The sequence below is a fragment of the Catharus ustulatus genome, chromosome 7 (genome assembly GCF_009819885.2).
Source record: "Catharus ustulatus isolate bCatUst1 chromosome 7, bCatUst1.pri.v2, whole genome shotgun sequence".
NCBI lineage: Eukaryota > Metazoa > Chordata > Aves > Passeriformes > Turdidae > Catharus > Catharus ustulatus.
This window is the reverse complement of record NC_046227.1, coordinates 39,934,493-39,959,424: the sequence shown is the minus strand read 5'-3', so window position 1 is coordinate 39,959,424 and position 24,932 is coordinate 39,934,493. Positions and strand designations below refer to the sequence as shown.

At 55.6% G+C, this 24,932-nt stretch overlaps 1 protein-coding gene across 3 annotated transcripts; it reads left to right on the top strand.

Moving 5' to 3' along the window:
- Positions 1-129: 129 nt before the first annotated feature.
- ACVR1C (activin A receptor type 1C) lies at positions 130-24,932 on the top strand. 3 transcript variants are annotated; one of them, XM_033065137.1, is made up of 9 exons: positions 130-210; positions 9,916-10,146; positions 18,966-19,202; positions 20,408-20,638; positions 20,957-21,124; positions 21,846-22,002; positions 22,268-22,392; positions 22,500-22,630; positions 23,281-24,932. In XM_033065137.1, the coding sequence occupies exons 1-9, from the start codon at positions 138-140 to the stop codon at positions 23,404-23,406; spliced, it is 1,479 nt and encodes a 492-aa protein (XP_032921028.1). In that variant the 5' UTR covers positions 130-137; the 3' UTR covers positions 23,407-24,932. The 3 variants fall into 3 exon arrangements, with proteins under 3 accessions (XP_032921028.1, XP_032921029.1, XP_032921027.1); XM_033065138.1 differs by lacking the exon at positions 130-210 and adding an exon at positions 6,831-7,823; XM_033065136.1 differs by lacking the exon at positions 130-210 and having other exon boundaries at positions 9,784-10,146.

The window sequence follows — 24,932 nt, the reverse complement described above, 5'->3', positions numbered from 1 at the left end:
CCCCTCCCCGCGCCGCTAAAGCCGCGGGCGGCGGGGCCGAGGGGGCCGGTGAGCGGCCGAGGCGGGCAGCGGGACCGGACCGGAGCGGGACCGGCCCGGATCGGCACCGGCCCGGGAACGGGACCGGCCCCGGGGCCATGCGGGACGCGTCCCGGTCCGCGCTGCGGGCGGCGCTGCCGCTGCTGGGCGCAGCCGTGTCCCTGTGCGCAGGTACGGCGGCACCGGGAGCGGTACGGGGGGCGGCACCGGGGGCTCCGGGAGCGGCACCGGGGGCGGCACCGGGGGCTCTGGGAGCGGTACCGGGGGCTCTGGGAGCGGCACCGGGAGCGACACCGGGGGCGACACCGGGAGCGGTACCGGGGGCTCTGGGAGCGGCACCGGGAGCGACACCGGGGGCTCTGGGAGCGGCACCGGGAGCGACACCGGAGGCGACACCGGGAGCGACACCGGGAGCGGCACGGGGGGCGGAACCCGAGTCGGTACCGGGACCGACACCGGGAACCGCACCGGGAGCGGCACCGAGAACCGCACCGGGAGCAGTACGGGGGGCGGCACCGGGGGCTCTGGGAGCGGTACCGGGAGCGACATCGGGAGCGGTAGCGGGGGCTCCGGGAGCGACACCGGGAGCGGTACCGGGAGCGGCACCGGGAGCGGTAGCGGGGGCTCTGGGAGCGGTACCGGGAGCGGCACCGGGAGCGGTACCGGGGGCGGTACCGGGGGCTCTGGGAGCGACACCGGAGCCGGGGTGCGCGGTTTTGGGGCGCTGCGCTGAACCCCACTTCTCCATCTTCTCCATCCCGGCGGGGATGGGGGTTCGGGCTCTCGGTGCCTGCAGTGACGGCCGCGCGTGCGGGATCTGGGTCAGCGGGGATTTACCGGAGCGGGAGCCTCTGATCCCTGCGGCTTCCCACGCCGTCCCGGTCCCGCCCGGGGGCTGCCCTGGGCGCTCCGCAGGTCCCGGTGACAGGACCTGGCACTGCCGTGCCCATCGCAGGCGTCCGGCTCCTGCCCCGCAGCTCCTCTCTCGGGGGCAGTGCCGGGGACGCTCCCTGCCCGCAATCATCCCGGTAAAACCCAAACCCGCGCCTCCGGCAGCGCTCCGCGAACCGGCCGTGAGCAAGGCAGGGTACCGCAGAATACCTGACAGTTTTTCTGTTAGGTTTACTGGGTTTTACCTTGCTGAGCAGTTCCCTTGTGGGATGCTCATTGGAACCTTGCAGAGAGGGGAGGTCGCAGCCCCAGGTGCGGGCAAGGACCGTGCCCAGCTGCTCACAGAATCCCTGCCTGGGCAGGCAGGAGGAACCAAGCTCAGCTGTGAAATACTTCTATGTGGTACTGCACATCTGGTAATGGCTGGTGCCTCCACAGCGTGTAAAACCTGCTCCCCAAGAGCTCTTCTCGTTATTCCTCTGGAGTTGTGTTACCGGGTTTGGAGTGAGCCCCAGCCCCGTGCCCGAGTTAAACCGGGGCCGGCACCACTTCCTTCCCTCTGCAGAGCATCCTGAGCTGAGCAATCCCGTCGGCTTGGGTTGTTCTGTGCACAGAAGTGTTGCCTTGTGCTCCCCAAAGGTGCGGTGCAGGGTCCTCTCCTCACTCTGCTCAGGCTCGGGGCTGGGCACAGACCAGATGTGCACAGGCCAGGCAGATGTGTGGCAATAGAGGGGACAGTGTCGCTGTCTGGATGGGAAATTCCTTCTCAAACCGCTCAGTTGTGACTTAAGGAGCTCTCAGAGCTGGGGACTCTCTTATGCAAGCAGTTCCAGACTAGCAGGGGATCAGTGCTGGGTTATCTCCAGGATATTATCCATGGAGTTTGTACCCACAGCCCTGTGCTGGAGCTGCCCTCAGCCCCTCACGGGCTGGGACCAGCAGGTTCTGCTTCAGCTCCGTGCATGTATTGCACAAAATCCCTGTGCTCACACTGCTCTGCTGCATCACCCGTGTCCCATAAACACAGCCTTCCCAAGGATGCCTCGCCTCTTCAAACTGAAAATGTTCTTTGGCAGCTTATTCCTACAGGAGTAATTTCCCTGGGTGTTGTAGCCCTTTCCCTGCCCTGTCAATATTAATTTCAATGCCTGGACTCAGCTCCTGCCAGCTGGGTTTTGCCTTGGATGCTGAGCTTTTCCAGAATGGGGATTTTGAGCATCCAGTATCCTCCTTCCAAGATGATGATACTTGCAAATGTTTATAAAATCACTCCCCAGGTGTTTATTTAAGAGACCAAAACTCTGGAACTCTGTGATGTCTGTCATTCAAAGACATTTTCCTCAATCCTAGAACAAATACTTTTCCTTTATTTTTTACAACTTTCTAGTTTTTGTCCTGTTTGGTATCAGCCCTTTTAACAGCATATTTATATTGGGAGCCTTTCCTCCAGTTATTTTCTTACAGAGCCCTCTCCAGAGGGGGAATTCTCCACATTTTTCATAGTAGTCCAAAATGCAGGTTTGTTTTTTTAAGATCTCTCGTTGCTCAAAATTCTGGTGTTGCCTTCTGAAGAAATGCATTACAAGAAATAAATTTGTCAGGGACCCAACCCAGCGTCACTCGATGGCTGGGGCTGGATCTGTGCTGGGGGTGGCTGGAGCAGGGACAAGGGGGGCACTGGGCAGCTGGGGGGTTCAGGGCTCTGGGCTGCCCCTGTCATCACCTCTGGCAGCTGCTGGGAGTCCCCAGCACGCTCAGGTGGGATTGGAGAGGAGAGGAGAGAGGAGAGGAGAGAGGAGAGGTTCCCTCCTGCTCCCTGCAGGTGTGATGCCAGTGGCAGCTGGGCTGCCCAGAGCTTCTGAGTAAATGTGAAATGGTGAGTGCCCGACCCCATTCATCTTCTGAATGTGATCTAGGATTTCTTCATGGAACCTTCACACCTCTCCAGAATTGCCTTTGACATCACAGTATTTTCTTAATCTATGCCTGTGTCCCTTGCTACCTGTCCTGAAACTCTTCCTGTTCTCCTGTGCCTTTTGGAGGTGGGTGGCAGCATCTGATTGCACACGGCAGAGCAGGGCTGCATTTGGTGTGTCCTTGTGCTGCCACCGTGAACTGAGCTGTGCAGCCCTGCCCAGGGGGGCACAGCCCCTGTTCCCGGTGGGGATCAGTGTGCTGGTCCCTCCCTGGGCACAGCTGAGGCTGCTGGCTCTGAGGGTGATGGTTCTGCTCCGGCTCTGGTGCCTCAGCACGGGGCAGGGATGGAGTCCCCACCCCTGCAGGGACCCAACAGCCATGTGGATGTGGCACTGGGGACTGGGGTTAGGAGTGGCCTGGGTGGTGATGGAGGAATTTGGTCTCAGAGGGCTTTTCCAATCCCGACAATTCTGTGATTGTTCTGCACTGCAGCCCCGTGAGCCGTGTGCTGCTCCCCGGAGCCCCCAGCCCTGCTCCTGTGGATCCTGTGGATCCTGTGGATCCTGTGCCACAGCCTGGCTCCGTGCAGCTGCTGCTCCTCCCCGGCTCACCTCAGCTGCTGAGAGGAACAGGCTGGCTCTGGTGGGCTCACCGTGGCTCTGCCTGGTGCCAGCACAGTTTCTCTGCCGTGGTCAGTTCCCAGCAGTTTGCAGTTGCTGTGCCAGACCCACACCCACCTTCACTGGTGCCTTCTCTGCTTTTTGTCCTGGCTCCATCACCAGCAAGGGGCTGGACAGTGGGAAACAGCCAGTCTGTGATTTTTAGGATCTCCTTTGAGCCCCTTTGTCCCACAGTGAAACTTTTGTCTCCTGGGACCCTTCTGAGTCCAGTCAGTCAGGTCCAGGTGTGTGTCCTGAGGTGTGGAAATGCCCATCCCCAGGGAGGGAGGTGGCCCAGGGGCAGTGTGTCCTGGCACTGGGCTCTGTGCCTGGGGCAGTCTGGACAGCCCACAGTCATGGGGAACCCAGACCTGTTATTTGGAAATAAAATGAAAGTGTATCTAGAAGGGCACAACAGACAATAGCAGTACAGAATGATCAAAGATGGAAATGTTCTGGATATTCAGCATTTCTTCCCGTCAGGATGCTTAGATCTTTGCTTTCCAGTTTAATTTTGAAATGCTGTACTGCTAGCTATGGTGAGTAGTGAGGGATTATGACTTAATGAAAGATTAATTAATCTGTGTAGTAAAAAGTCTGTGCTGAAATGTGGAACCCTGTGTGGTTCATAAGAGAGGGCAGGTCTGGGCTTTGCTCCCCCAGAGTTTTTAGTTCAATTCTGTTAACCCTGTGGTATCAGTGGGCTCGTGTTAAGTGTTCAGTTCCTTCCATTTAACTTTTAAAGTTGCAGTGTCTGTCAATGTGTTTAAATTTCACTGTCTCCATAAGCTGGTGTTTAAACTCCTGCTCTTCCATCTCTCATTCCCATGTGTGTCACCCTTGTTCCTCGGTTATCTCGTGGTTCGTGTGCTTGGTGCTGACACTCGCTGGTGAAGGGGTGGAAGCACACAAAAACATCTTGTGCTGCTTTGTTGGGGATCGGGTGCTGGCTCTGCTCCTCCTGCTCTGTAAGCTCACTGCTCCTGCCTGTTTTCTGGCTGCAGCACTGGAAACCAAAGGGCAGGAAATGTCACTTTTTAGGTAAGTCAGGCTGATCATTTTCTTCTCTGAAGACCAATTCATCCTGCCCTTGACTCACAGTGGGACCATCCAAGAATCTGGTGTGTAGTCCCAGCTCCTATTGCAATAACAGCAGGAAAAATGTCCTTGGAAACCGTGTGGGTATTAAAAATGCCAGCCCCAGGAAACATCTGCTCCTGGGCTCTCTGTATCCAAAAACTGCTTTCCTCGTGTGTGCATCTCCCCTGGCCCTCGGCTGGCTCTGGGCTCCTGCTGCTGCTGGTTGGGTCCTGTGAGTGCCAACTGCCCTTGGGAGGGGACCTGTGTCCTGCAGTGTGTCTGTGAGTGCTGTCCCTGCTGGGGGAGCCTGTGGAGTGTGTGTTCTCTCCTCTCTGTCCTGTCCTGTCCTGTCTTGTCTTGTCCTCTCTGTCCTGTCCTCCCTGTCCTGTTCTGTCCTGTTCTGTCCTGTTCTCTGTCCTGTCCTCTCTGTCTTGTCCTGTCCTCTCTGTCTTGTCCTGTCCTCTCTGTCCTGTCCTGTCTTGTCTTGTCCTCCCTGTCCCTGTCCTGTCCTGTCCTCTCTGTCCTGTCCTGTCCTCCCTGTCCCTGTCCTGTTCTGTCCTCTCTGTCCTGTTCTGTCCTCTCTGTCCTGTTCTGTCCTCTCTGTCCTGTTCTGTCCTCTCTGTCCTGTTCTGTCCTCTCTGTTCTGTCCTGTCCTCCCTGTCCCTGTCCTGTCCTGTCCTCTCTGTCCTGTCCTCCCTGTCCCTGTCCTGTCCTCTCTGTCCTGTCCTGTCCTCTCTGTCCTGTCCTGTCCTGTCTTGTCCTGTCCTGTCCTCTCTGTCCTGTCCTGTCATCCCTGTCCTCCCTGTCCTGTTCTCTGTCCTGTCCTGTCCTCTCTGTCCTGTCCTGTCCTCTCTGTCCTGTTCTGTCCTCTCTGTCCTGTTCTGTCCTGTCCTGTCCTGTCCTCCCTGCCCTGTCCTCTCTGTCCTGTCCCTGTCCCTGTCCCTGTCTTGTTCTGTCCTGTTCTCTGTCCTGTCCTCCCTGCCCTGTCCTCTCTGTCCTGTCCCTGTCCTGCCCTGCCTGGCCCGTGGTCCTGCTGGGGTGATGTGCTTTGGGGAGGGTCTGGGCACATCTGTGGGTGGCTGTTGGGGAGTTCCATGCTCAGAGAGCTGGGGCTGTTGGTCTGGATGCCTGGCATACTCTCTGCAGCCATGGCCTGTTTCAGCTGTTCACTTTCTCCTAATTTCTCAACCAGAGAGTGGAATGTTTTAAGGGAATTGTTGTTCTGGAGTAAATAAAGGAGTCATGTTCACTACCAGATTAAAGAGTGCTTTAGTTTGAAAGTTTGGGAGCACATTTTCCTCCTGCCCCTTTGATCCTTTAACTCTTTGGCAGTCACCTTATTCCACCCCTTGGTCTCCAGGGTGGTGAAGTCCTGACTTTTGCCAGTGCATCACCAATGGCATTGCCAGGACTGTCCTCAGGAATGGCTTTGGGCAGGGAGGAAACATTTATTGCTGCCTACAGGGACTGCAGAATTTCAGTCAATAGTTGCAAATTCTTCCTCTCCTCTCGTGATGTAAAATGTCTCTGTGGGAAGGGGAGCAGTTCAAAGGTGCTGCTGGCCTGGACAGTGAGAGGATCTTCCACCACTGGGCTGCCACCCCCTGGTCTGAGGGGGTGAGGGGAGCGCCTTGCTGGCTCCTCTGGCACAGCAGCTGAGGCAAATCAGGGCAGAAATGATCCAGATGTGTCATGTGAAACTTGGGATACCCTGCCAGTGGTTGTAGATGGACTGGTGATGGAACTGACCTGGACTATTCTCTCCATGGAAGGAGCTGCCATCAATAACCAGGAGCAGCACTGGGGCTTTCCTGGCGGAGCACAACAGATACAGCACAAACTCAGGCAGGGCAGAGTCCCTGGGGATGGCAGCAGGGATGGGGACACAGGCTCCTTGGGGCAGGATTGGGACCAGGGATGGGGACACAGGCTCCTTGGGGCAGGGATGGGGACACAGGCTCCTTGGGGCAGGGATGGCAGCAGGGATGGGGACACAGGCTCCTTGGAGCAGGACTCAGGTAGGGCAGAGTCCCTGGGGATGGCAGCAGGGATGGGGACACAGGCTCATTGGGGCAGGACTGGCAGCAGGGATGGGGACACAGGCTCCTTGGGGCAGGGATGGCAGCAGGGATGGGGACACGGGACCCTTGGAGCAGGACTGGCAGCAGGGATGGGGACACAGGCTCCTTGGGGCAGGACTGGCAGCAGGGATGGGGACACAGCTCCTTGGGGCAGGGATGGCACCAGGGATGGGGACACAGGCTCCTTGGGGCAGGAGGGTTGCACAGGTGAGGAGCTCTGTGTGAGGCACAGCAGGGGTGTGACACTGGGTTTGTCACCTGCCCTGCTCAGGGGGATGGCAGTGGAAAGAGCCTGGATCTCCCCAAGGACAGGTTCAAAAGGGGCCAGGCTCCTCCCCTGGTTCCACGAGAGCTGAAGCAGCACAGGTGCCAGACACCTGTATTTTGGAGGTTGTATTCCATCCTCTTTCTGCTCTGGTAACAAAGGGCTCTGGATGGACACAAACGCTCTTGAAAACAGGGTCAGGGATTTGCATCTGGTTTGTGATTTCTGTCCATTTGTGATTTCTGTCCATTTTTCTACATGAGAAGTCAGCCAGCAGCACAGGCTGAGGAACAGCTCAGGTCTGAGGAACCTGAGGCTTCTGCTTTTGTAGAATTATGTTTAAAAGTGGTCTGTGAAAGTCTTCTGTGAGGGAAGTGTCTTGTCTTTCACAAAACTCCAACTCTGATCGTGTCTCTGAGTAGATTCAGCTCCACTTTCCCTTTTCCCCTGTGTGGGGCAGGATTGGGTGGTGCAGAGCCCTTGTCATTCTGGCAGTGGCTCGGGGTGAGGGTCCAGAGCTGCCCAGCCATCCCCAGCTCTCCCCGTGTTTGCAGAGCTCAGAGCTGCTCGGGATGTGCAGGGACAGTTTTGATCAGCTCTGCTCCCAAATAATCTGCAAGTACAGAGTATGGATAAAGCTGTCAGTTATCCAGTGCAGATGATGTAATAAAGACAATTTTCCACTTTATTTTTAGACTGTGAGAAAGGGAGAAAAACACCAAAATGACGTGTCTAAAGCCCTGAAGACACTTGCAACAGTCTTGGACTCATTTCCTCAATGATGCTTTTATTTTGCAGTTTTGGTGATGATGTGTCTGTTTTCCTTCTGCTAGATCACTAATTTATTTGGGTCTGACGAGTCTTGCTCCTGGCAGCAGCCGTAGGAGCAGGGTAATGCCTCTGAGGAGAGATTTGCCTGCTGTGCTGTGTGTGCTGGAGGGTCCCTGCTCCTGTGCAGCTCCTGGCACACCCAGGACAAGCACGGGCACACCGTGCCAAGGAAGTTTGAGTGCCCGAGCTGGAGATAAACAGCAGCAGCTGTTACATCCTGTGGCACAGGATGGAGACTGTTGTAAGGGGAGCAAAGGGTGTCACAGGAACAGAAATCAGATTTGTGCTGGTGTCTGTCAGCACTTCTGTGCTCCTCTGAGGACTCTGAGACTGCAGAAACAGGGAATGGCTTAGGCTGGAAAAACCTCTGAGATCATTGAGGCCAGCTCTGACAAGGCCACCACTAACCCACGTTTTACTTTTCAACTCTCTTTATCCTTAAATAAAAGCAAGCCCCTCTCCCCTGCAATCCTAAGAGAAACAGAAAGATTTATGGCTAAAATGATTGTCCTGAGTGGAGCAGGGCTCAGCCTGGCAGAGCTGGTGCTGACCCAGGAAGGGCTGCCTGGACAAGGTGTCTCAGGAACCATGGGCAGGAGGAGCCTGTCCTTCTGTCCGTGTCTGTCCTTCTGTCCGTGTCTGTCCTTCTGTCCGTGCTGTCCCTCTGTCCGTGCTGTCCCTCTGTCAGCTCTGGCACAGCTGTGGGCAGGGACAGGCAAGGGGTGCCAAGGTTTTGGGAGCTTTTGGGGAACCGGTTTTTGGGCTGGCTGATCTTCTCTGCCACAAAACACAGCTGACATCTGTAAAATCCCCTGGGACCAAGATTTAAACAGCTGCCGTGTGTGAATGCTGGGGACCTGTCCTGTGGGGGGTGTCCAGTGTCCTCCTGCAGCCCAGGACCCCTTCCCCAGCACTGGCCCTGTGCCCGAGCTCACATGGGTACCCACGGTGAGCCAGCTGGCACGGAGCCCAGAGCTGTGCTGTGCCATGCCGTGCTGTGTCCCCATGCTGGCACGGTGCCCGGGGCTGTACCATGCTATGCTGTACCGTGTCCCCATGCTGGCACAATGTCCAGAGCTGTGCCGTGCCGTGCCGTGTCCCCACGCTGGCACGGTACCCAGGGCTGTGCCGTGCTGTGCTGGGCCATGTCCCCACGCTGGCAATGGGACCTGGGGCTGTGCTGTGCCGTGTCCCCATGCTGGAACAGTGCCCAGGGCTGTGCTGTGCTGGGCCATGTCCCCACGCTGGCATGGTACCCAGGGCTGTGCCGTGCCGTGTCCCCATGCTGGAACAGTGCCCGGGGCTGTGTCCCCACGCTGGCAGTGCCCAGGGCTGTGCCGTGCTGTGCTGGGCCATGTCCCCATGCTGGCAGTGCCCGGGGCTGTGCCGTGCCATGCTGTGTCCCCATGCTGGCACGGTGCCCGGGGCTGTACCGTGCCGTGCTGGGCCATGTCCCCACGCTGTCCTGGTGCCCAGGGCTGTGCCATGCCGTGCTGTGTCCCCACGCTGGCATGGTGCCCAGGGCTGTGCCATGCTGGGGCTGTGTCCCCACATTGGCACGGTGCCCAGGGCTATGCCGTGCCGTGTCCCCATGCTGGCAGTGCCCGGGGCTGTGCTGTGCCGGGGCTGTGTCCCCATGCTGACATGGTGCCTGGGGCTGTGCCGTGCCGTGCCGTGTTCCCACGCTGGCACGGTACCCAGGGCTGTGCCGTGCCGTGTCCCCATGCTGGAACAGTGCCCGGGGCTGTGTCCCCACGCTGGCACGGTGCCCAGAGCTGTACCATGCTATGCTGTACCGTGTCCCCACGCTGGCACGGTTCCCGGGGCTGTGCCGTGCCGTGCTGTGTCCCCATGCTGGAACAGTGCCCGAGGCTGTGCCGTGCCGTGCCGTGTCCCCACGCTGGCATGGTGCCCAGAGCTGTGCTGTGCCATGCTGGGCCATGTCCCCATGCTGGCCCGGTGCCCGGGGCTGTGCCATGGCGTGCTGTGTCCCCATGCTGGCACGGTGCCTGGGGCTGTGCCATGCCGTGCCGTGTCCCCACGCTGTTCCGGTGCCCAGGGCCGTGTCCCCATGCTGTCCCGGTGCCCAGGGCCGTGTCCCCACGCTGTCTCGGTGCCCAGGGCCGTGTCCCCACGCTGTCCCTGTCTGCAGGCCTGCAGTGCGTGTGCCAGCTGTGCGAGCACACCAACTTCACGTGCCAGACGGAGGGCGCCTGCTGGGCCTCGGTCATGCTGACCAACGGGCGCGAGGAGGTGGTCAAGTCCTGCGTGTCCCTGCCCGAGCTGCAGGCTCAGGTCTTCTGCCACAGCTCCAAGAACGTCACCAAGACCGAGTGCTGCTACACCGACTTCTGCAACAACATCACACTGCGCCTGCCGCTCGGTGAGTGCCAGCCTGGCCGGGGACAGGGACACTGGGGAGGGCAGGGATCGGACACTGGGCAGGGCAGGGCAGGGACACCGGGCAGGGCTTGGGCACTGGGCAGGGCTCGGACACGGGGCAGGGCTCGGACACCGGGCAGGGCTTGGGCACTGGGCAGGGCTTGGGCACTGGGCAGGGCTCGGACACCGGGCAGGGCAGGGTAGGGACACTGGGGAGGGCTCGGACACCGGGCAGGGCTCAGACACCGGGCAGGGCTCCTGTCCATGGGGGCTTTAGAGCCTGGCCACAAACACAGCGCTCTTTATCCCAGTGAAATACAAACTGCAGCTCTGCCTGCAGGAGGAGGAATTCCTTGCCCTTCCAAAGGTGTTCCAGTTCGATGTTATCCCAGTTCCATGTCCTGCAGGCACAGGCTCTTCCCCCAGGCACTGCAGGGACCTCCTGGATGCAGCTGGGCAGTCTGAGCCCTGGGTGCCGTGGGTGGCAGCAGCAGCCTGGCAGGCGGCTGGTCTGCGGTGTCACTTCGGTGTCACATCGGTGTCACATCGGTGTCACATCGGTGTCACATCGGTGTCACATCGGTGTCACATCGGTGTCCACCCAGCCCTGCCCAGCAGGGATCAGAGGCTGTGACATTCTGGTCCCAGTGAGGGAGGAGAAGGGCTGGCACTCCCAGGGCCCTGGGTATTGCCCAGCTGGTGCAGTGTGAGCCTGCCAGGCTCAAAGTTGTGCAATGAAGTTGATTTGGTGCTTTCTAAAAATAAATATTCATACTATTTTTAGCAAATATTAGTTTAACTTTTTTGTTCTTCTTTCCAAGATTTGTGTTTATTCCAGGCTTTTTTTAAAAAAGGTGTAAAATGTATTATTTTATCAGATAATACCTTTTAATATACTTACAACAGTGAGATATGTTGCAGGTAAGAAAGATGCAAATTAATACGCCATTTAAAATTCTAACTTGAATTGAAGGTGCTATTATGTAGCTGTTAATGGAATTGGAAAGGCTGGGCAGACCATGGGGAGCTGCCTTGGGCACTGTCACCTCCTGGTGAACCCTGGCACCCAACCTCACCTGTGCTGTGGGGCAGGAATAAGGATTATTTAATTGGTGCTAAGGATAAATTATGTGATGTTTGTGTCCCCACAGACAGCTGGGGATACAAACATCATCAAGCCACCCTAGGACATTGATTTTTTCAGCTGACCACAGAAGGGCCACACTCACTGTGGTCATCCCTAGAAATATGAGGTGCCATGGTGGTTTCTCCAAGTTGGGGAGAAAGCTGCAATTTCTAGAGGAGTGGTGGAGGCACATCTGCTGTTCCAGCACTTGAACTGGGACTTGCAAAACCTCTAGTTTCATATTTCAGTACCCAAAAAAATAGACTGAATTCTTACCCTGAGCCCTTTGCTCTAAAGATTCAGGGGAACTCGTGTCAGTTGGAATTGTAGCAGTGCCAGTGAGGTTTCTGTGCTGGCCTTTCCTGACAGCCCTTCCTCACACAGTTCATGCTGTCAGGAAGTGGGGGCAGCTCTGGGCTCAGTCCCTTGTCTCAGACATCTCACAGGTGGCACCTGGTGCAGACACCTGGGTATGGAGGGTCTGCTGTGTGTTATCTATCTCTATCTCTAATCTCTATCTCTATCTAACTATAATTATCTCTGTCTCTCTATTTCTTTGTCTCTCTATTTCTCTGTCTCTATTTTCTATATAAATCTCCTAAAATATATATACCCTTGTATATATATGACTCTTTGAATATATACACACACACACACACCTTTATATCTGTGTATCTCTATATTATATATTTACCCACTTACCTGCTGACCTATCTCTACTAAGCAAATTCCAGTCTAAAAGTGAAGTATGAGGGCATGAAAAGCTTGCCTTTAGGCAGGAGTGACCCTCCTGGAGGAGGAGAAGCCCTGAGAAGGTCCAGCATGGTGCCCATCCCTGCTGGACCCATGTCATGGTGAGGCAGGACCTTTGTGTCCTTCTGGGACACAAACCCACCCTGGACACAAACCCAGCCTGGACACAAACCCAGCCTGGACACAAACCCACCCTTCAGCTGCTCTCAGAGCTGCTCTGCTCTGCCCCACAGGCTGGATGGGGCTGCAGCAGCCTGGACTGATGCAGAGTGTCCCTGCCCATGGCAGAGACTTGGATCCAGCTGAGTTTTAAGGTTCCTCCCAACCTGAACCGCGGTGGGACTCTGTGAGTGTAATAAATAAAGGTTTATGTGTAAAGGAGTGCCTGGAGAAGATGAGAGGAGCTGCAGGGTGAGGATCTCAGGGCAGAGCAGCGTGTGCTGTGTGCCTGAATTCCCATGGCACAGCTGCAGATGGCGATGCCTGACCCAGGCAGGGCCTGGGTGACAGCAGCTGACTTTTCCTTTGAGGGTTTTTTTTTTTGTGTGTGGGTTTTTTTTTTGTTTTGTTTTTTTTTTTCAGTGTCTGACAAGCATTAAAGACAGATTAAACCTGGATCTCTGCTTTTATACCCTCCTTCTTGTGGGCAGGGATTTCGTTGTGGCATATTGCATTAGCAGGTGAAAATGTCAAAGTGCAGGATGAGTTTGCAGTATTTGGTTTTTCCCTGTGTCACCCTGGATTCCTGTCCAGGTTTCTGCTGGTTTAACTGGGATACTTTCTGCCCCAGCAGGTGACTTGAGATGAGCTTCACCTGTCACAGCAGGGCTGCAGAGAACACCTTGAGTGCTGCTGCCTCGAGGCACCTCCCCATGACAGATCACCCCTTGTACATCCTCACTCCTGTTCTCTGTGCAGAGCTCACCACCGTGCCCTCAGCATGGAGCAGGCTGGCTTCAGTAGTTGCTCATCAGACCTAGATTTTTCCATCTGTAGGTTTGTGTCTCACAAGGTTTTTGAGCCATGTTTGAGAATTGGCAGACAGAGTCTGTGATCTCTGCTTCACCCCCCAATGGTGAATGGTGACTGTAGTCACACTGGAAGCTGGAGAAACTTAATTTTAGACTCTAGGCCAAACTGTATTTTTGAAATGGTTTTAAAGTATTGTGTAGAGCTGACTAGAGCCTCCCCATTAATAGGATGCAATAGATTTCCTTACTATATTGGAAAGAATGTGTAATTTTGCCCCCAAAGTAGCCTGGGAACACATACAGTTCAGAGCTTCTGGAAGCCTTGCAGTGGAAGCTTTACAGTGTCAAAGGCAAATGATGTGTGTGAGAATGGCTTTTCCATTGGAGGGAAAAAATAATTTCTTATTTTTGCTGCCTGCACATACTGCCTTGTTTACAGAAGCTGGACCACAACTGCACTGCATTGTGCAATGCTGAGTACTGCCAGATGTGCTGCTTTTGCTTCACACATGGCAACATCTCAGCTTCTATTCGTGGTTCTTTCCAATGAATAGAACATTCAGTGCTGGTGCACAGTATTGTACAATAGTGCAGCGGTGCTGGTGTTCCACGTGCAGCACCCAGGGTCCCTGCTGGAGCTGCTGGCCATGCAGCCAGGACAGGTTTTGTTGGGAATGCAGTCCCTGCTGCTGGCCATGCTGCCAGGGCAGGTTTTGTTGGGAATGCAGTCCCTGCTGATGGCCAGGCTGCCAGGGCAGGTTTTATTGGGAATGCAGTCCCTGCTGGAGCTGCTGGCCATGCTGCCAGGGCAGGTTTTATTGGGAATGCAGTCCCTGCTGCTGGCCATGCTGCCAGGGCAGGTTTTATTGGGAATGCAGTCCCTGCTGCTGGCCATGCTGCCAGGGCAGGTTTTGTTGGGAATGCAGTCCCTGCTGCTGGCCATGCTGCCAGGACAGGTTTTGTTGGGAATGCAGTCCCTGCTGCTGGCCATGCTGCCAGGACAGGTTTTGTTGGGAATGCAGTCCCTGCTGCTGGCCATGCTGCCAGGGCAGGTTTTGTTGGGAATGCAGTCCCTTCTGGAGCTGATGGCCATGCTGCCAGGACAGGTTTTATTGGGAATGCAGTCCCTGCTGCTGGCCAGGCTGCCAGGACAGGTTTTGTTGGGAATGCAGTCCCTGCTGGAGCTGCTGGCCATGCTGCCAGGACAGGTTTTATTGGGAATGCAGTCCGTGCTGGAGCTGCTGGCCATGCAGCCAGGACAGGTTTCCTGGGAGTGCAGTCCCTGCTGGCACAGGGATCACCACTGCTGTGTCCTGAGCACTGAGCCTGTGTTCAGCCTGTGAGCACCCCCTGCTCAGGCCTTTCCCAGCAGATCAGTTCTTGCTGGTCAAAGCCTCCTGATGAATTTCCTTTTGTTACTGCTTGCGGTGGCCTAAGAACAATAAAGTTCTATTTTGTTCCTTTCATGTCATGTTGTTTTTCAGCAGTTGGGAAAAACTGACGTGGTGTGGTCAGCATCTCCTGTGTGCTTGTTTTCACCAGCCCCTGCTGGGGACGAGCATTCATTCCAGAATGAGTCTGGAAAGCTCTGCAGGGAGGATGCTGCTGTGGATGGCACAGGGGAAGTGCTGAACAGCCAGGGAACAGCTCATGCCCTGTGCTCTGTAACTGCACTGAGCCTGTCCCTGTGGCCAGCATAGAGCCAGTTCTGCTGCCCAGAGCCAGCCCTGTCCTGCACAGAGCCAGCCCTGCTCCCTGCCCAGTGCCAGCCCTGTCCTGCTGCCTGCCCAGAGCCAGCCCTGCTCCCTGCACAGAGCCAGCCCTGCTCCCTGCACAGAGCCAGTCCTGCTGCCTGCCCAGAGCCAGCCCTGTCCTGCTGTTCTACCCAGGGCCAGCCCTGCTGCCTGCCCAGAGCCAGTCCTGTCCTGCCCAGAGCCAGCCTTGTCCTTCTCCCTGCCCAGAGCCAGCCCTGCTCCCTGCCCAGAGCCAGCCCTGTCCTGCTGTCCTGCCCAGAGCCAGCCCTGCTCCCTGCCCAGAGCCAGCCCTGCTCCCTGCACAGAGCCAGCCCTGTCCTGCTGTCCTGCCCAGAGCCAGCCCTGCTCCCTGCCCAGAGCCAGCCCTGTCCTGCACAGAGCCAGCCCTGCTGCCCAGAGCCAGCCCTGTCCTGCTGTCCTGCACAGAGCCAGCCCTGTCCTGCTCCCTGCCCAGAGCCAGCACTGCTCCCTGCCCAGAGCCAGCCCTGTCCTGCCCAGAGCCAGCCCTGCTCCCTGCCCAGAGCCAGCCCTGTCCTGCACAGAGCCAGCCCTGCTGCCCAGAGCCAGCCCTGTCCTGCTGTCCTGCACAGAGCCAGCCCTGTCCTGCTCCCTGCCCAGAGCCAGCACTGCTCCCTGCCCAGAGCCAGCCCTGTCCTGCCCAGAGCCAGCCCTGCTCCCTGCCCAGAGCCAGCCCTGTCCTACCCAGAGCCAGCCCTGTCCTGCCCAGAGCCAGCCCTGCTGCCCAGAGCCAGCCCTGCTGCCTGCCCAGAACCAGCCCTGCTCCCTGCCCAGAGCCAGCCCTGTCCTGCTGCCCAGAGCCAGCCCTGTCCTGCCCAGAGCCAGCCCTGCTGCTTGCACAGAGCCAGTCCTGTCCTGCACAGAGCCAGTCCTGTCCTGCTCAGAGCCAGCCCTGCTGCTTGCACAGAGCCAGCCCTGTCCTGCCCAGAGCCAGCCCTGCTGCTTGCACAGAGCCAGTCCTGTCCTGCACAGAGCCAGTCCTGTCCTGCTCAGAGCCAGCCCTGTCCTGCTCCCTGCCCAGAGCAAACCCTGTCCTGCTCCCTGCACAGAGCCAGCCCTGCTGCCCAGAGCCAGCCCTGCTCCCTGCACAGAGCCAGCCCTGTCCTGCCCAGAGCCAGCCCTGCTCCCTGCCCAGAGCCAGCCCTGCTCCCTGCACAGAGCCAGTCCTGTCCTGCCCAGAGCCAGCCCTGTCCTGCTGCCTGCACAGAGCCAGCCCTGCTCCCTGCCCAGAGCCAGCCCTGCTCCCTGCCCAGAGCCAGCCCTGCTCCCTGCACAGCATGTCCTGCTCAGTCAGGGCTGCTCCAGTGAGGCACTAGAGCTCCTGGGGTAGGGGATTTCACTGTGCTGTTCTCCATCCCTGTTTCAGGGAAACCTCAGCCCTGTGGAAACAGGATGAAAAATGTTCAGGAGATCCTGACAGTTAACAAGCAGCAGTTCCAAGGAGGAATCCTGCTCACAAATCCTCTTACAACCTCCCAGGTCACCCCTGGAGCAGCCTCTTGAAGTCATTAAAGGAAAAACCCGTGAACAAAATGTACCAGCTTTGTGTTCAGGAGGGCTGGAGGTGTGCTGGTGAACAGACTGGTATTGACTGGAGGAAGGTAGCAGTGGGTGCTGAGCCTGTTTGCTGCTGCTTTGGAGACCCCACATCACTCTGGTGGCTCTCAGACTCCAGGTTATGGTGTGCTTGTGCCCCAGCTTATCCCTGAAGGGAAGGAGTGACCTGGCATGGGCTGGAGCTCTGATTCTTACATCTTCTGCAGCCCTGAGATCTCATTTGTACTCATGGCTCTAAGTGTTGAGGTTTATTTTATGGGTCATATTTCAGGTTTGTTTTATTTGGGGGGAAAGTGCTCATTGATTTTTTTTAAACTTTTTTCAAATTTTAGGAATTATTTCAAATTAAAGGGATCATGCATGTGTTCATGTGCAAGTGAATCCCTTAGCAGTGTCTTCCTAGAGTTTGTTGGTGTAGAGCTCCTTGGGGGGTGATCAGAATGCTGACTGAGACCAAGCTTCCTGCACAACAGGTGTGTGGGGGAAGGCTCCATCACTTACAGAAATGTGGTCTGTTCTCTGGCCAGGACAATTGTGGGAAAGAATTGAGTGGAGAAAAGGAGGTTCAGGGGTGACCTTATCACTCTCTCCAGCTCCCTGAACTGTGGTTGTGGTCAGGTGGGGTTGGTCTCTGTCCAGGCAGCATTGGCAGAATGAGAGGACACAGCCTTAAGATGTGCCAAGGGAAATATAGGCTGAATGTTAGGAAAAAGCTTTCTACTGAAAGATTGATCACGTACTGGAATGGTCTGCCTGGGGAGGTGGCGGAGTCACCATCCCTGGGTGTGTTTAAAAAAGACTGGATGTGGCACTAGTGCCATTGAGGTGTTGGGGCATGGGTTAGACTCAATCATCTTGGACGTCTCTTCCAACCCAAAATTCTGTGATTGTGTGACCCCACTGTGTGACTGCTCTGCAGCCCTTCAGCCCATCCTTGTCCCAGCCCCAGTGTCACAACTGTCCCCTGTGCGTCCCATTCCCCCATGTCACAGCTGTCCCCTGTGTCCCATTCCCCAGTGTCACAGCTGTCCCCTGTGTCCCATTGCCCTGTGTCACAGCTGTCCCCTGTGTCCCATTCCCCGTGTCACAGCTGTCCCCTGTGTCCCGCAGTGTCGGAGGCCGCAGGCCGCGCGGGCCGGCGCTCAGCGGTGCTGGCAGTCACGGTGACGGTGCTGGTGTCTCTTGTCCCATTGCCCTGTGTCACAGCTGTCCCCTGTGTGTCCCATTCCCAGTGTCACAGCTGTCCCCTGTGTCCCATTCCCCGTGTCACAGCTGTCCCCTGTGTGTCCCAGCCCTGGTGTCACGGCTGTCCCCTGTGTGTCCCATTCCCCATGTCACAGCTGTCCCCTGTGTCCCATTCCCCCATGTCACAGCTGTCCCCTGTGTCCCATTGCCCTGTGTCACAGCTGTCCCCTGTGTCCCATTCCCCGTGTCACAGCTGTCCCCTGTGTCCCATTCCCCATGTCACAGCTGTCCCCTGTGTCCCATTGCCCTGTGTCACAGCTGTCCCCTGTGTCCCATTCCCAGTGTCACAGCTGTCCCCTGTGTCCCGCAGTGTCGGAGGCCGCAGACCGCGCAGGCCGGCGCTCGGCGGTGCTGGCGGTCACGGTGGCGGTGGCAGTGTCCCTTGTCCCATTCCCAATGTCACAGCTGTCCCCTGTGTCCCGCAGTGTCGGAGGCCGCAGGCCGCGCGGGCCGGCACTCGACGGTGCTGGCAGTCACGGTGGCAGTGTCCCTTGTCCCATTGCCCTGTGTCACAGCTGTCCCCTGTGTCCCATTCCCCGTGTCACAGCTGTCCCCTGTGTCCCATTCCCAGTGTCACAGCTGTCCCCTGTGTCCCATTCCCTGTGTCACAGCTGTCCCCTGTGTCCCATTCCCTGTGTCACAGCTGTCCCCTGTGTCCCGCAGTGTCGAAGGCCGCAGGCCGCGCAGGCTGGCACTCGGCGGTGCTGGCGGTCACGGTGGCGGTGGCAGTGTTCCTTGTCCCATTCCCCGTGTCACAACTGTCCCCTGTGTCCCATTCCCCGTGTCACAGCTGTCCCCTGTGTCCCACAGTGTCGGAGGCCGCAGGCCGCACGGGCCGGCGCTCGGCGGTGCTGGCGGTCACGGTGGCGGTGTCCCTTGTCCCATTCCCTGTGTCACAACTGTCCCCTGTGTCCCATTCCCCATGTCACAGCTGTCCCCTGTGTCCTGTTCCCCAGTGTCACAGCTGTCCCCTGTGTGTCCCATTGCCCCGTGTCACAGCTGTCCCCTGTGTCCCATTCCCCGTGTCACAGCTGTCCCCTGTGTCCCACAGTGTCGGAGGCCGCAGGCCGCACGGGCCGGCGCTCGGCGGTGCTGGCGGTCACGGTGGCGGTGCTGGTGTCCCTTGTCCCATTGCCCTGTGTCACAGCTGTCCCCTGTGTGTCCCATTCCCAGTGTCACAGCTGTCCCCTGTGTGTCCCATTCCCCATGTCACAGCTGTCCCCTGTGTCCCATTCCCCGTGTCACAGCTGTCCCCTGTGTCCCATTCCCCAGTGTCACAGCTGTCCCCTGTGTCCCATTCCCCGTGTCACAGCTGTCCCGTGTCCCATTCCCAGTGTCACAGCTGTCCCCTGTGTGTCCCAGCCCCGGTGTCACAACTGTCCCCTGTGTCCCGCAGTGTCGGAGGCCGCAGGCCGCGCAGGCCGGCGCTCGGCGGTGCTGGCGGTCACGGTGGCGGTGCCGGTGTGCGCGGTGCTGCTGGCGCTGCTGGTGGCCTGCACGGCGCGGGGCTGGCGGCGCCGCGGGACCAAGCCACCCAACGTGGAGGAGCCGCTGTGCGAGGGCAGCCTGGTGGGCTCGGGGAAGACGCTGAAGGATCTCATCTACGACATGACCACCTCCGGCTCCGGCTCCGGTACGTGGGTGCTGTGGGTGCTCGCCACCGCGGCGTTTTGCCACTGCACGCTGTGACCATGGGGCTTTGGGTGCTCTTCTTACTCAAACTGCAATGTCTCAGTTCTGTATTGCAATGGAGGAGTTAACAAAGGGAGCTCAGAAATCGGAGTCAAGCGTGAAACCCACTGCTGGTGTAACATGGCAGATAAAGAACAGTGCTAAACTCACCCGAGTGGGCCAGGATGCTGCTTCTGAAATTTCTGTTTCAGAGCAGAATAATGTTCCTCCAAATTCTCGTTTTGAGCAGAACATTCGTATTTTTAACATTTTCCCCATTTCTGATATCTTGCCCACTGTGAGGCCTCCATCGCTATTGAGAACTTGTTAAACGGAAGAAACCTAAAAATGAGGTGAGAATCACAAATTCCAGCTCATTTGACCAGTCTGGGATGTATAGCCCGGCTTTCCCTAACTAGAAATTTTATTAAAAAGTATGTAAACTATGCTTGCTTTTATTTGTAATTGGAAAATGTACAAATGGTGCCTAATTTAATTTATTTCCATGAGCTGCATACCTCTGAGGATTAAGTTGTTGTTCTTGCCTAATGCTTTTTCACAGCTCTAATGAGCAGACTTTGGCTTTATTTATGATGAAGGTTTTAACTGTTCCCAGCCACCTCTGAGCTGGGAACAGGGCTGGACTTGAGCAGAGCCAGAGCCTCATGCAGCGGGGTGATTTGTTCTGACTTTAGCCAAAATCAAGGTTGCCGTTATTAAAAAAAAAAAAAAAAAATTAAAAATAATTAGTATTTCCTTGTTTTAAGTCCCCAGCAAACACAAGATCAAATCAAACCAAGCAGGGTTTGTTTGTGACTGGCAGAGTACAGTGGAGCTGCTATAATAATTTATTTTTATTTTCGAAAATTTCAACCAGAGTAGAGCAACTAATTGACTGCAGGCCAGCTGCATCCTGTATCAACTCAAATGGAGTAGTTTGGGCCAAATTTTTAATTTTTTACTGGAGTTTTAAAAAGTCTTTTCTGTGTACAAGCACTGGGAAGTAACATCAAAAATCTGATTTGAGGAGAGGATTGGCTGGGAGAGGTTTTTCCTCTGGTAGTCTTGGAAAGCAAAGCCGTGAGTGCAGCTCAGTGGGCAAGGTCAGTGCTGGGGTTTGGAGGTCCTGGCTGAGCTGTTTCACAGGAACTCTCTGTTTTTTGCTAGGTCTGCCTCTGCTGGTGCAGAGAACCATCGCCAGGACCATTGTCCTGCAGGAGATTGTGGGCAAAGGACGCTTTGGAGAAGTCTGGCGTGGGAAGTGGTGCGGGGAGGATGTGGCCGTGAAAATCTTCTCCTCCCGAGACGAGCGGTCCTGGTTCCGGGAGGCAGAGATTTACCAGACAGTCATGCTGAGGCACGAGAACATCCTGGGCTTCATTGCTGCTGACAACAAGGGTGAGCAGCGTGGCGTGGGGTTCCAGCCTCTTGGGGAGCTTCTCCAGCCCAAATCGTTCTCTGGCTCTGTGGTGGCCTTGGCAGTGCTGGGATGATGGTTGGGCTTGGGTGCTTCCCAACCCAAATGATGATCCTCACTGAGTTCTGGGTCTGGCTCAGCACAGTTTTGGCTGCCCCCACCCTCTGAGCCAGACCCTGAACTGCTCTGCCCTGGGCTCCTTCACCTCCACAGCAGGCACACTTGCTTACTTGCATTCCCCAGAAAGGGGAAGGCTTTCCCTGGCTCATACTTTTAATTCTCCTGCTTCCCCTGGCTAGATAACGGGACGTGGACTCAGCTCTGGCTTGTCTCCGAGTACCACGAGCAGGGCTCCCTGTTTGACTACCTGAACAGAGGCACGGTGACCGTGGAGGGCATGGTCAGGCTGGCACTCTCAGTGGCCAGTGGCCTGGCCCACCTGCACATGGAGATCGTTGGCACCCAAGGCAAGTGCTTCCCTCCCAATTTCCTTCAAGTACTTTAAGGAGCTTCAGTGCACTCAAAAACATTTATGGGTGACCAGTGTCATGTTTTCCAAACTGGTAACACCAGGGGAACAGTGTGAGTGTGAGTGGTGCAGTACAGACTGGGAAGAGTCTGTTCCCTTCCCACTTCCTTTGGCTGCACTTTACCCGTGCCTTTAAAAACATGTTTATAGAAGCAGCTCTGCTGAAGGGGAGTGAGCACTAATGAAGAAAAATTAGGAAAAACTTCTTCATGGGAAGGTTTGTCCAGCCCTGGCACAGGTTGCCCCAGGCAGTGGTGGGGTCACCATCCCTTGAAAGGCTGTGTGGATGTGGCACTTGGGGACATGGGTGGTGGTGACCCTGTCAGTGCTGAGGAATGGTGGGACTCTGTGGGCTTAGAGGGGTTTTCTGACCCAATCCATTCTGTGATTCTGTAATTTTCTAAATGAATTCGGAGGGTGAACTTCCAGTTTCTCTTTTGTGTTTTATTCCTAAAATAAAATTGAAACAAAAACGGCCTCAAAATTTTCTTTCTAAGTCGACAACATTTAGTAGAGCTGTACTTGGTTCAAAATAGGCTTCAACATTTCTGTAGGGCATAGTAGCAAAATAATAAGACTGTTATTACATCCTTGGTCACTGTATTAAAATACACCCCGTTGTTATCAAAATTGGAGGCGGTTTCTCTTGCTGTGAACAGGGAAGCCGGCGATCGCACACCGGGACCTGAAATCCAAGAACATCCTGGTGAAGAGGAACGAGACCTGCGCCATCGCCGACCTGGGGCTGGCGGTGAAGCACGACTCGGTGCTCAACACCATCGACATTCCCCAGAACCCCCGCGTGGGCACCAGGAGGTGAGAGGCAGCTCTGGGGACGGCTCCTCACAGCCTCCCCTCCAGCCGTGTCCCCTGTCCCTCTGTCCCTGGGTGACGGGGCTGCAGTCCCTGCTGTGGAGTGGAGCTCTCTGCCCCACGTGGGGCAGCGTGTGCCGCCCATCCTGGTCACCCTGGATCCCAGGGCATGGCTGCCAGCACCACGAGGGCTCACAGGGCTCTGGCAGGTGGCAGCACAGCCTTTTGTAGGAGCTGCCCCAGCCAACTGAGCCTGTGTGCCCCAAAGGTACATGGCCCCCGAGATCCTGGACGACGCGATGAACGTCAACATCTTTGAGTCCTTCAAGCGTGCGGACATTTACTCGCTGGGGCTGGTGTACTGGGAGATAGCCCGGAGGTGCTCTGTTGGAGGTGAGCTTTGGCCTTTTCACCCAGTCCCAGAACGGGGCTGGAAGGGTCTCAGAGCTCTTCTTGTTCCACCCCCTGCCGTGGGCACCTACACAATAACCCTTCCCCAGGAGTCACTGAGGAGTACCAGCTGCCTTACTACGACCTTGTGCCTTCTGATCCTTCCATAGAGGACATGAGAAGGGTTGTCTGTGAACAGAAGCTCAGACCAAGTATTCCAAACCAGTGGCAAAGCTGCGAGGTAAAAGCAGTTTTCTAGTTTGTTCTAAGTTTATTTTGTAGGGTTTTTTTTTCTAGTTTTATTTTGTTATTTGTATTTTCAAATTTAAATTAAGGCAGAATTTTCCATTGAGAGATAGGGCACTCAATGTCCAGCTTCTCCTGAATTTCGAAGCTGCAGATGTCTAGTTCTCCAGATCAATACAGAGAAAACTCTGCACCAAGTGCTCAGTGCTGTCCAAGGCAGGTCTTAATTGATGCTGCTGCTCTTGTGTCACACTGTCAGAGACCTACACTTTATCTCCCTGTATTAAACCCGGGAAACAGGGGGTGGTGATTGCGTCCCTGGCTGTTGTCAGTTCCCCTGCACACACTGTGGTTGTACCCTGGCTGGTTTTGTCCCTCTGCAGACCCTGTTTGTACCCTGTTCCTGTCTCCACACCCTCTCTGTACCCATTTCCATCCCCACACCCTCTCTGTATCCCCTCTGTACCCATTTCCATCCCTGCAGGCCTGTCTGTCCCCTCTGTGCCCTGTTCCTGTCCCTGCACACCTGTCTGTCCCCTCTGTGCCCTGTTCCTGTCCCTGCACTCCTGTCTGTCCCCTCTGTGCCCTGTTCATGTCCCCAGCCCTGTCTGTCCCCTCTGTGCCCGTTTCCTCTGCTCCCCACAGGCTCTGCGGGTGCTGGGCCGGGTGATGCGCGAGTGCTGGCGCTCCAGCGGTGCCGCCCGTCTCACCGCGCTGCGCGTCAAGAAGACCATCTCCCAGCTCTGCGTGCCCGAGGACTGCAAGGCCTGAGAGCTGCCCGTGGAGCACAGGGCAGGGCGTGCTGCTGGCCATCTTCCCACCTGTGATAGTATTTTTGTTTCTGCTCTACCTCAGATGATGTGGCTCGGTGCTGCCGCGGGACGAGGCAGCTCGGGACTCGCCGTTCGGGTTTGGCACAGCAAGTCCGTGACTTGCTTTGGGTTTTTTGAGTAAATCAGACACCAGTGAATCGCAGGGAGGAGCTTAAAGCATCATGACAGTGTAAAAATACTTTTTGCTGTTGTGCTTTTCATCCTTGTCAGACCCCAAACGTCCTGGAAGTGTCTGGTGTTGGTCAAAGCCTGTTTGTGAGACAAACCTCATGTTCTGTCCTCAAACCAAGTAATAGACCAAATTAACCCAGCTTTTAACCTGGTATTTTTGTTTTTGTTTTTGTTTTTTTTTTCAGGGATCTGAAAAAGGGTTGTCAGTAAATGCATTTTGAACTACTATATTTATAATTAACCAAGCAGTTGAAAAGATGGAAATTCCACTGAGTGTGTACACTGTGAACAAAACCATAGAGTCAGTTCCCTATTAACATTTATTTTTATTGTCCAGTTTCACATACAATATCATGGTTAAAATTTGAGTTGTTTTACTCTGTCTTTTGTTCATCGAACAGATCAATCAAGGGACAAGTTTTCCTTTTAACAGTTAGTAGGAAAAATAACAGAGGCAATACTTTTCTGTTAGCTGTGAAAGAATGGAACAGGAGAAATTCTACCTAAAATGAGAAAATATTTATTTTTAACAATCTCTTTCCACTCATTGGCAGCAATTTTTTAGTGCCTTTTTGATGTATTATGGGGAAGCTTTAACAAAAGCCAGTGCAGCCTGTTCAGTGGTTTCTTACAGAATTCTGCCCACAGCACCAGGCTGGTGATGAATATGAACATTTCTGACCAGGTTTCTGTATCACAAGCCAGCAAAGTGAGTTTGGGTTAAAATTCAACAGAGCTCTGGCATCTTGTGGATTTTGGCCCACTCCGTGGCCCACGTATTTGAATATAGTGTTGGAATATTTTTAATAGGCAAAATTTTACATTTCATAGTCTTGTGGTTCTTTAAATCCAGCTGGCCCATGGAAACGAATCCCAAAGATGTTTCCAGAATAGCAAAGCGTTGCAGAAATCTGATGTGACCCCTGCAGTTCGTGGCAGCTGTTGGCTGATCACGGTGTGCCAGATCAGTCTTTGGGGCAGAATGTCTTGATGGGAACTATTTCGGGGAAGAATGTGTTAAACTTTTACTGAGTGCGGTGACCAGCAGTGCCATTACTCGGTGGTCAGCAGTGCCATTACTCGGTGGTCAGCAGTGCCATCACTCGGGTTCCACCCTGATGTCCTCATCTGCAGGACACTGCTGTCCTCGGTGGCTGTTAATTGCCCATGAATAGCCTTTGATGCAATTTACCCCTGAACAGTCTTTGATGCAATTTACCCCTGAATAGCCTTTGATGCAATTTACCCCGGCACAGAACTCGGTCGCTGCTGGTCCTGCAGGGCTTTGTGTGC

What these genes read in the sequence shown, in the direction of transcription:
- ACVR1C (XM_033065136.1), top strand. Translation starts at nt 9,786, where the DNA reads ATGCCGTGCCGTGTCCCCACGCTGTTCCGGTGCCCAGGGCCGTGTCCC. An exon ending in CACCTCCGGCTCCGGCTCCG is followed by an intron (nt 19,203 to 20,407) that starts GTACGTGGGTGC and finishes GTTTTTTGCTAG; the next exon opens with GTCTGCCTCTGCTGGTGCAG. An exon ending in ACCAGTGGCAAAGCTGCGAG is followed by an intron (nt 22,631 to 23,280) that starts GTAAAAGCAGTT and finishes TGCTCCCCACAG; the next exon opens with GCTCTGCGGGTGCTGGGCCG.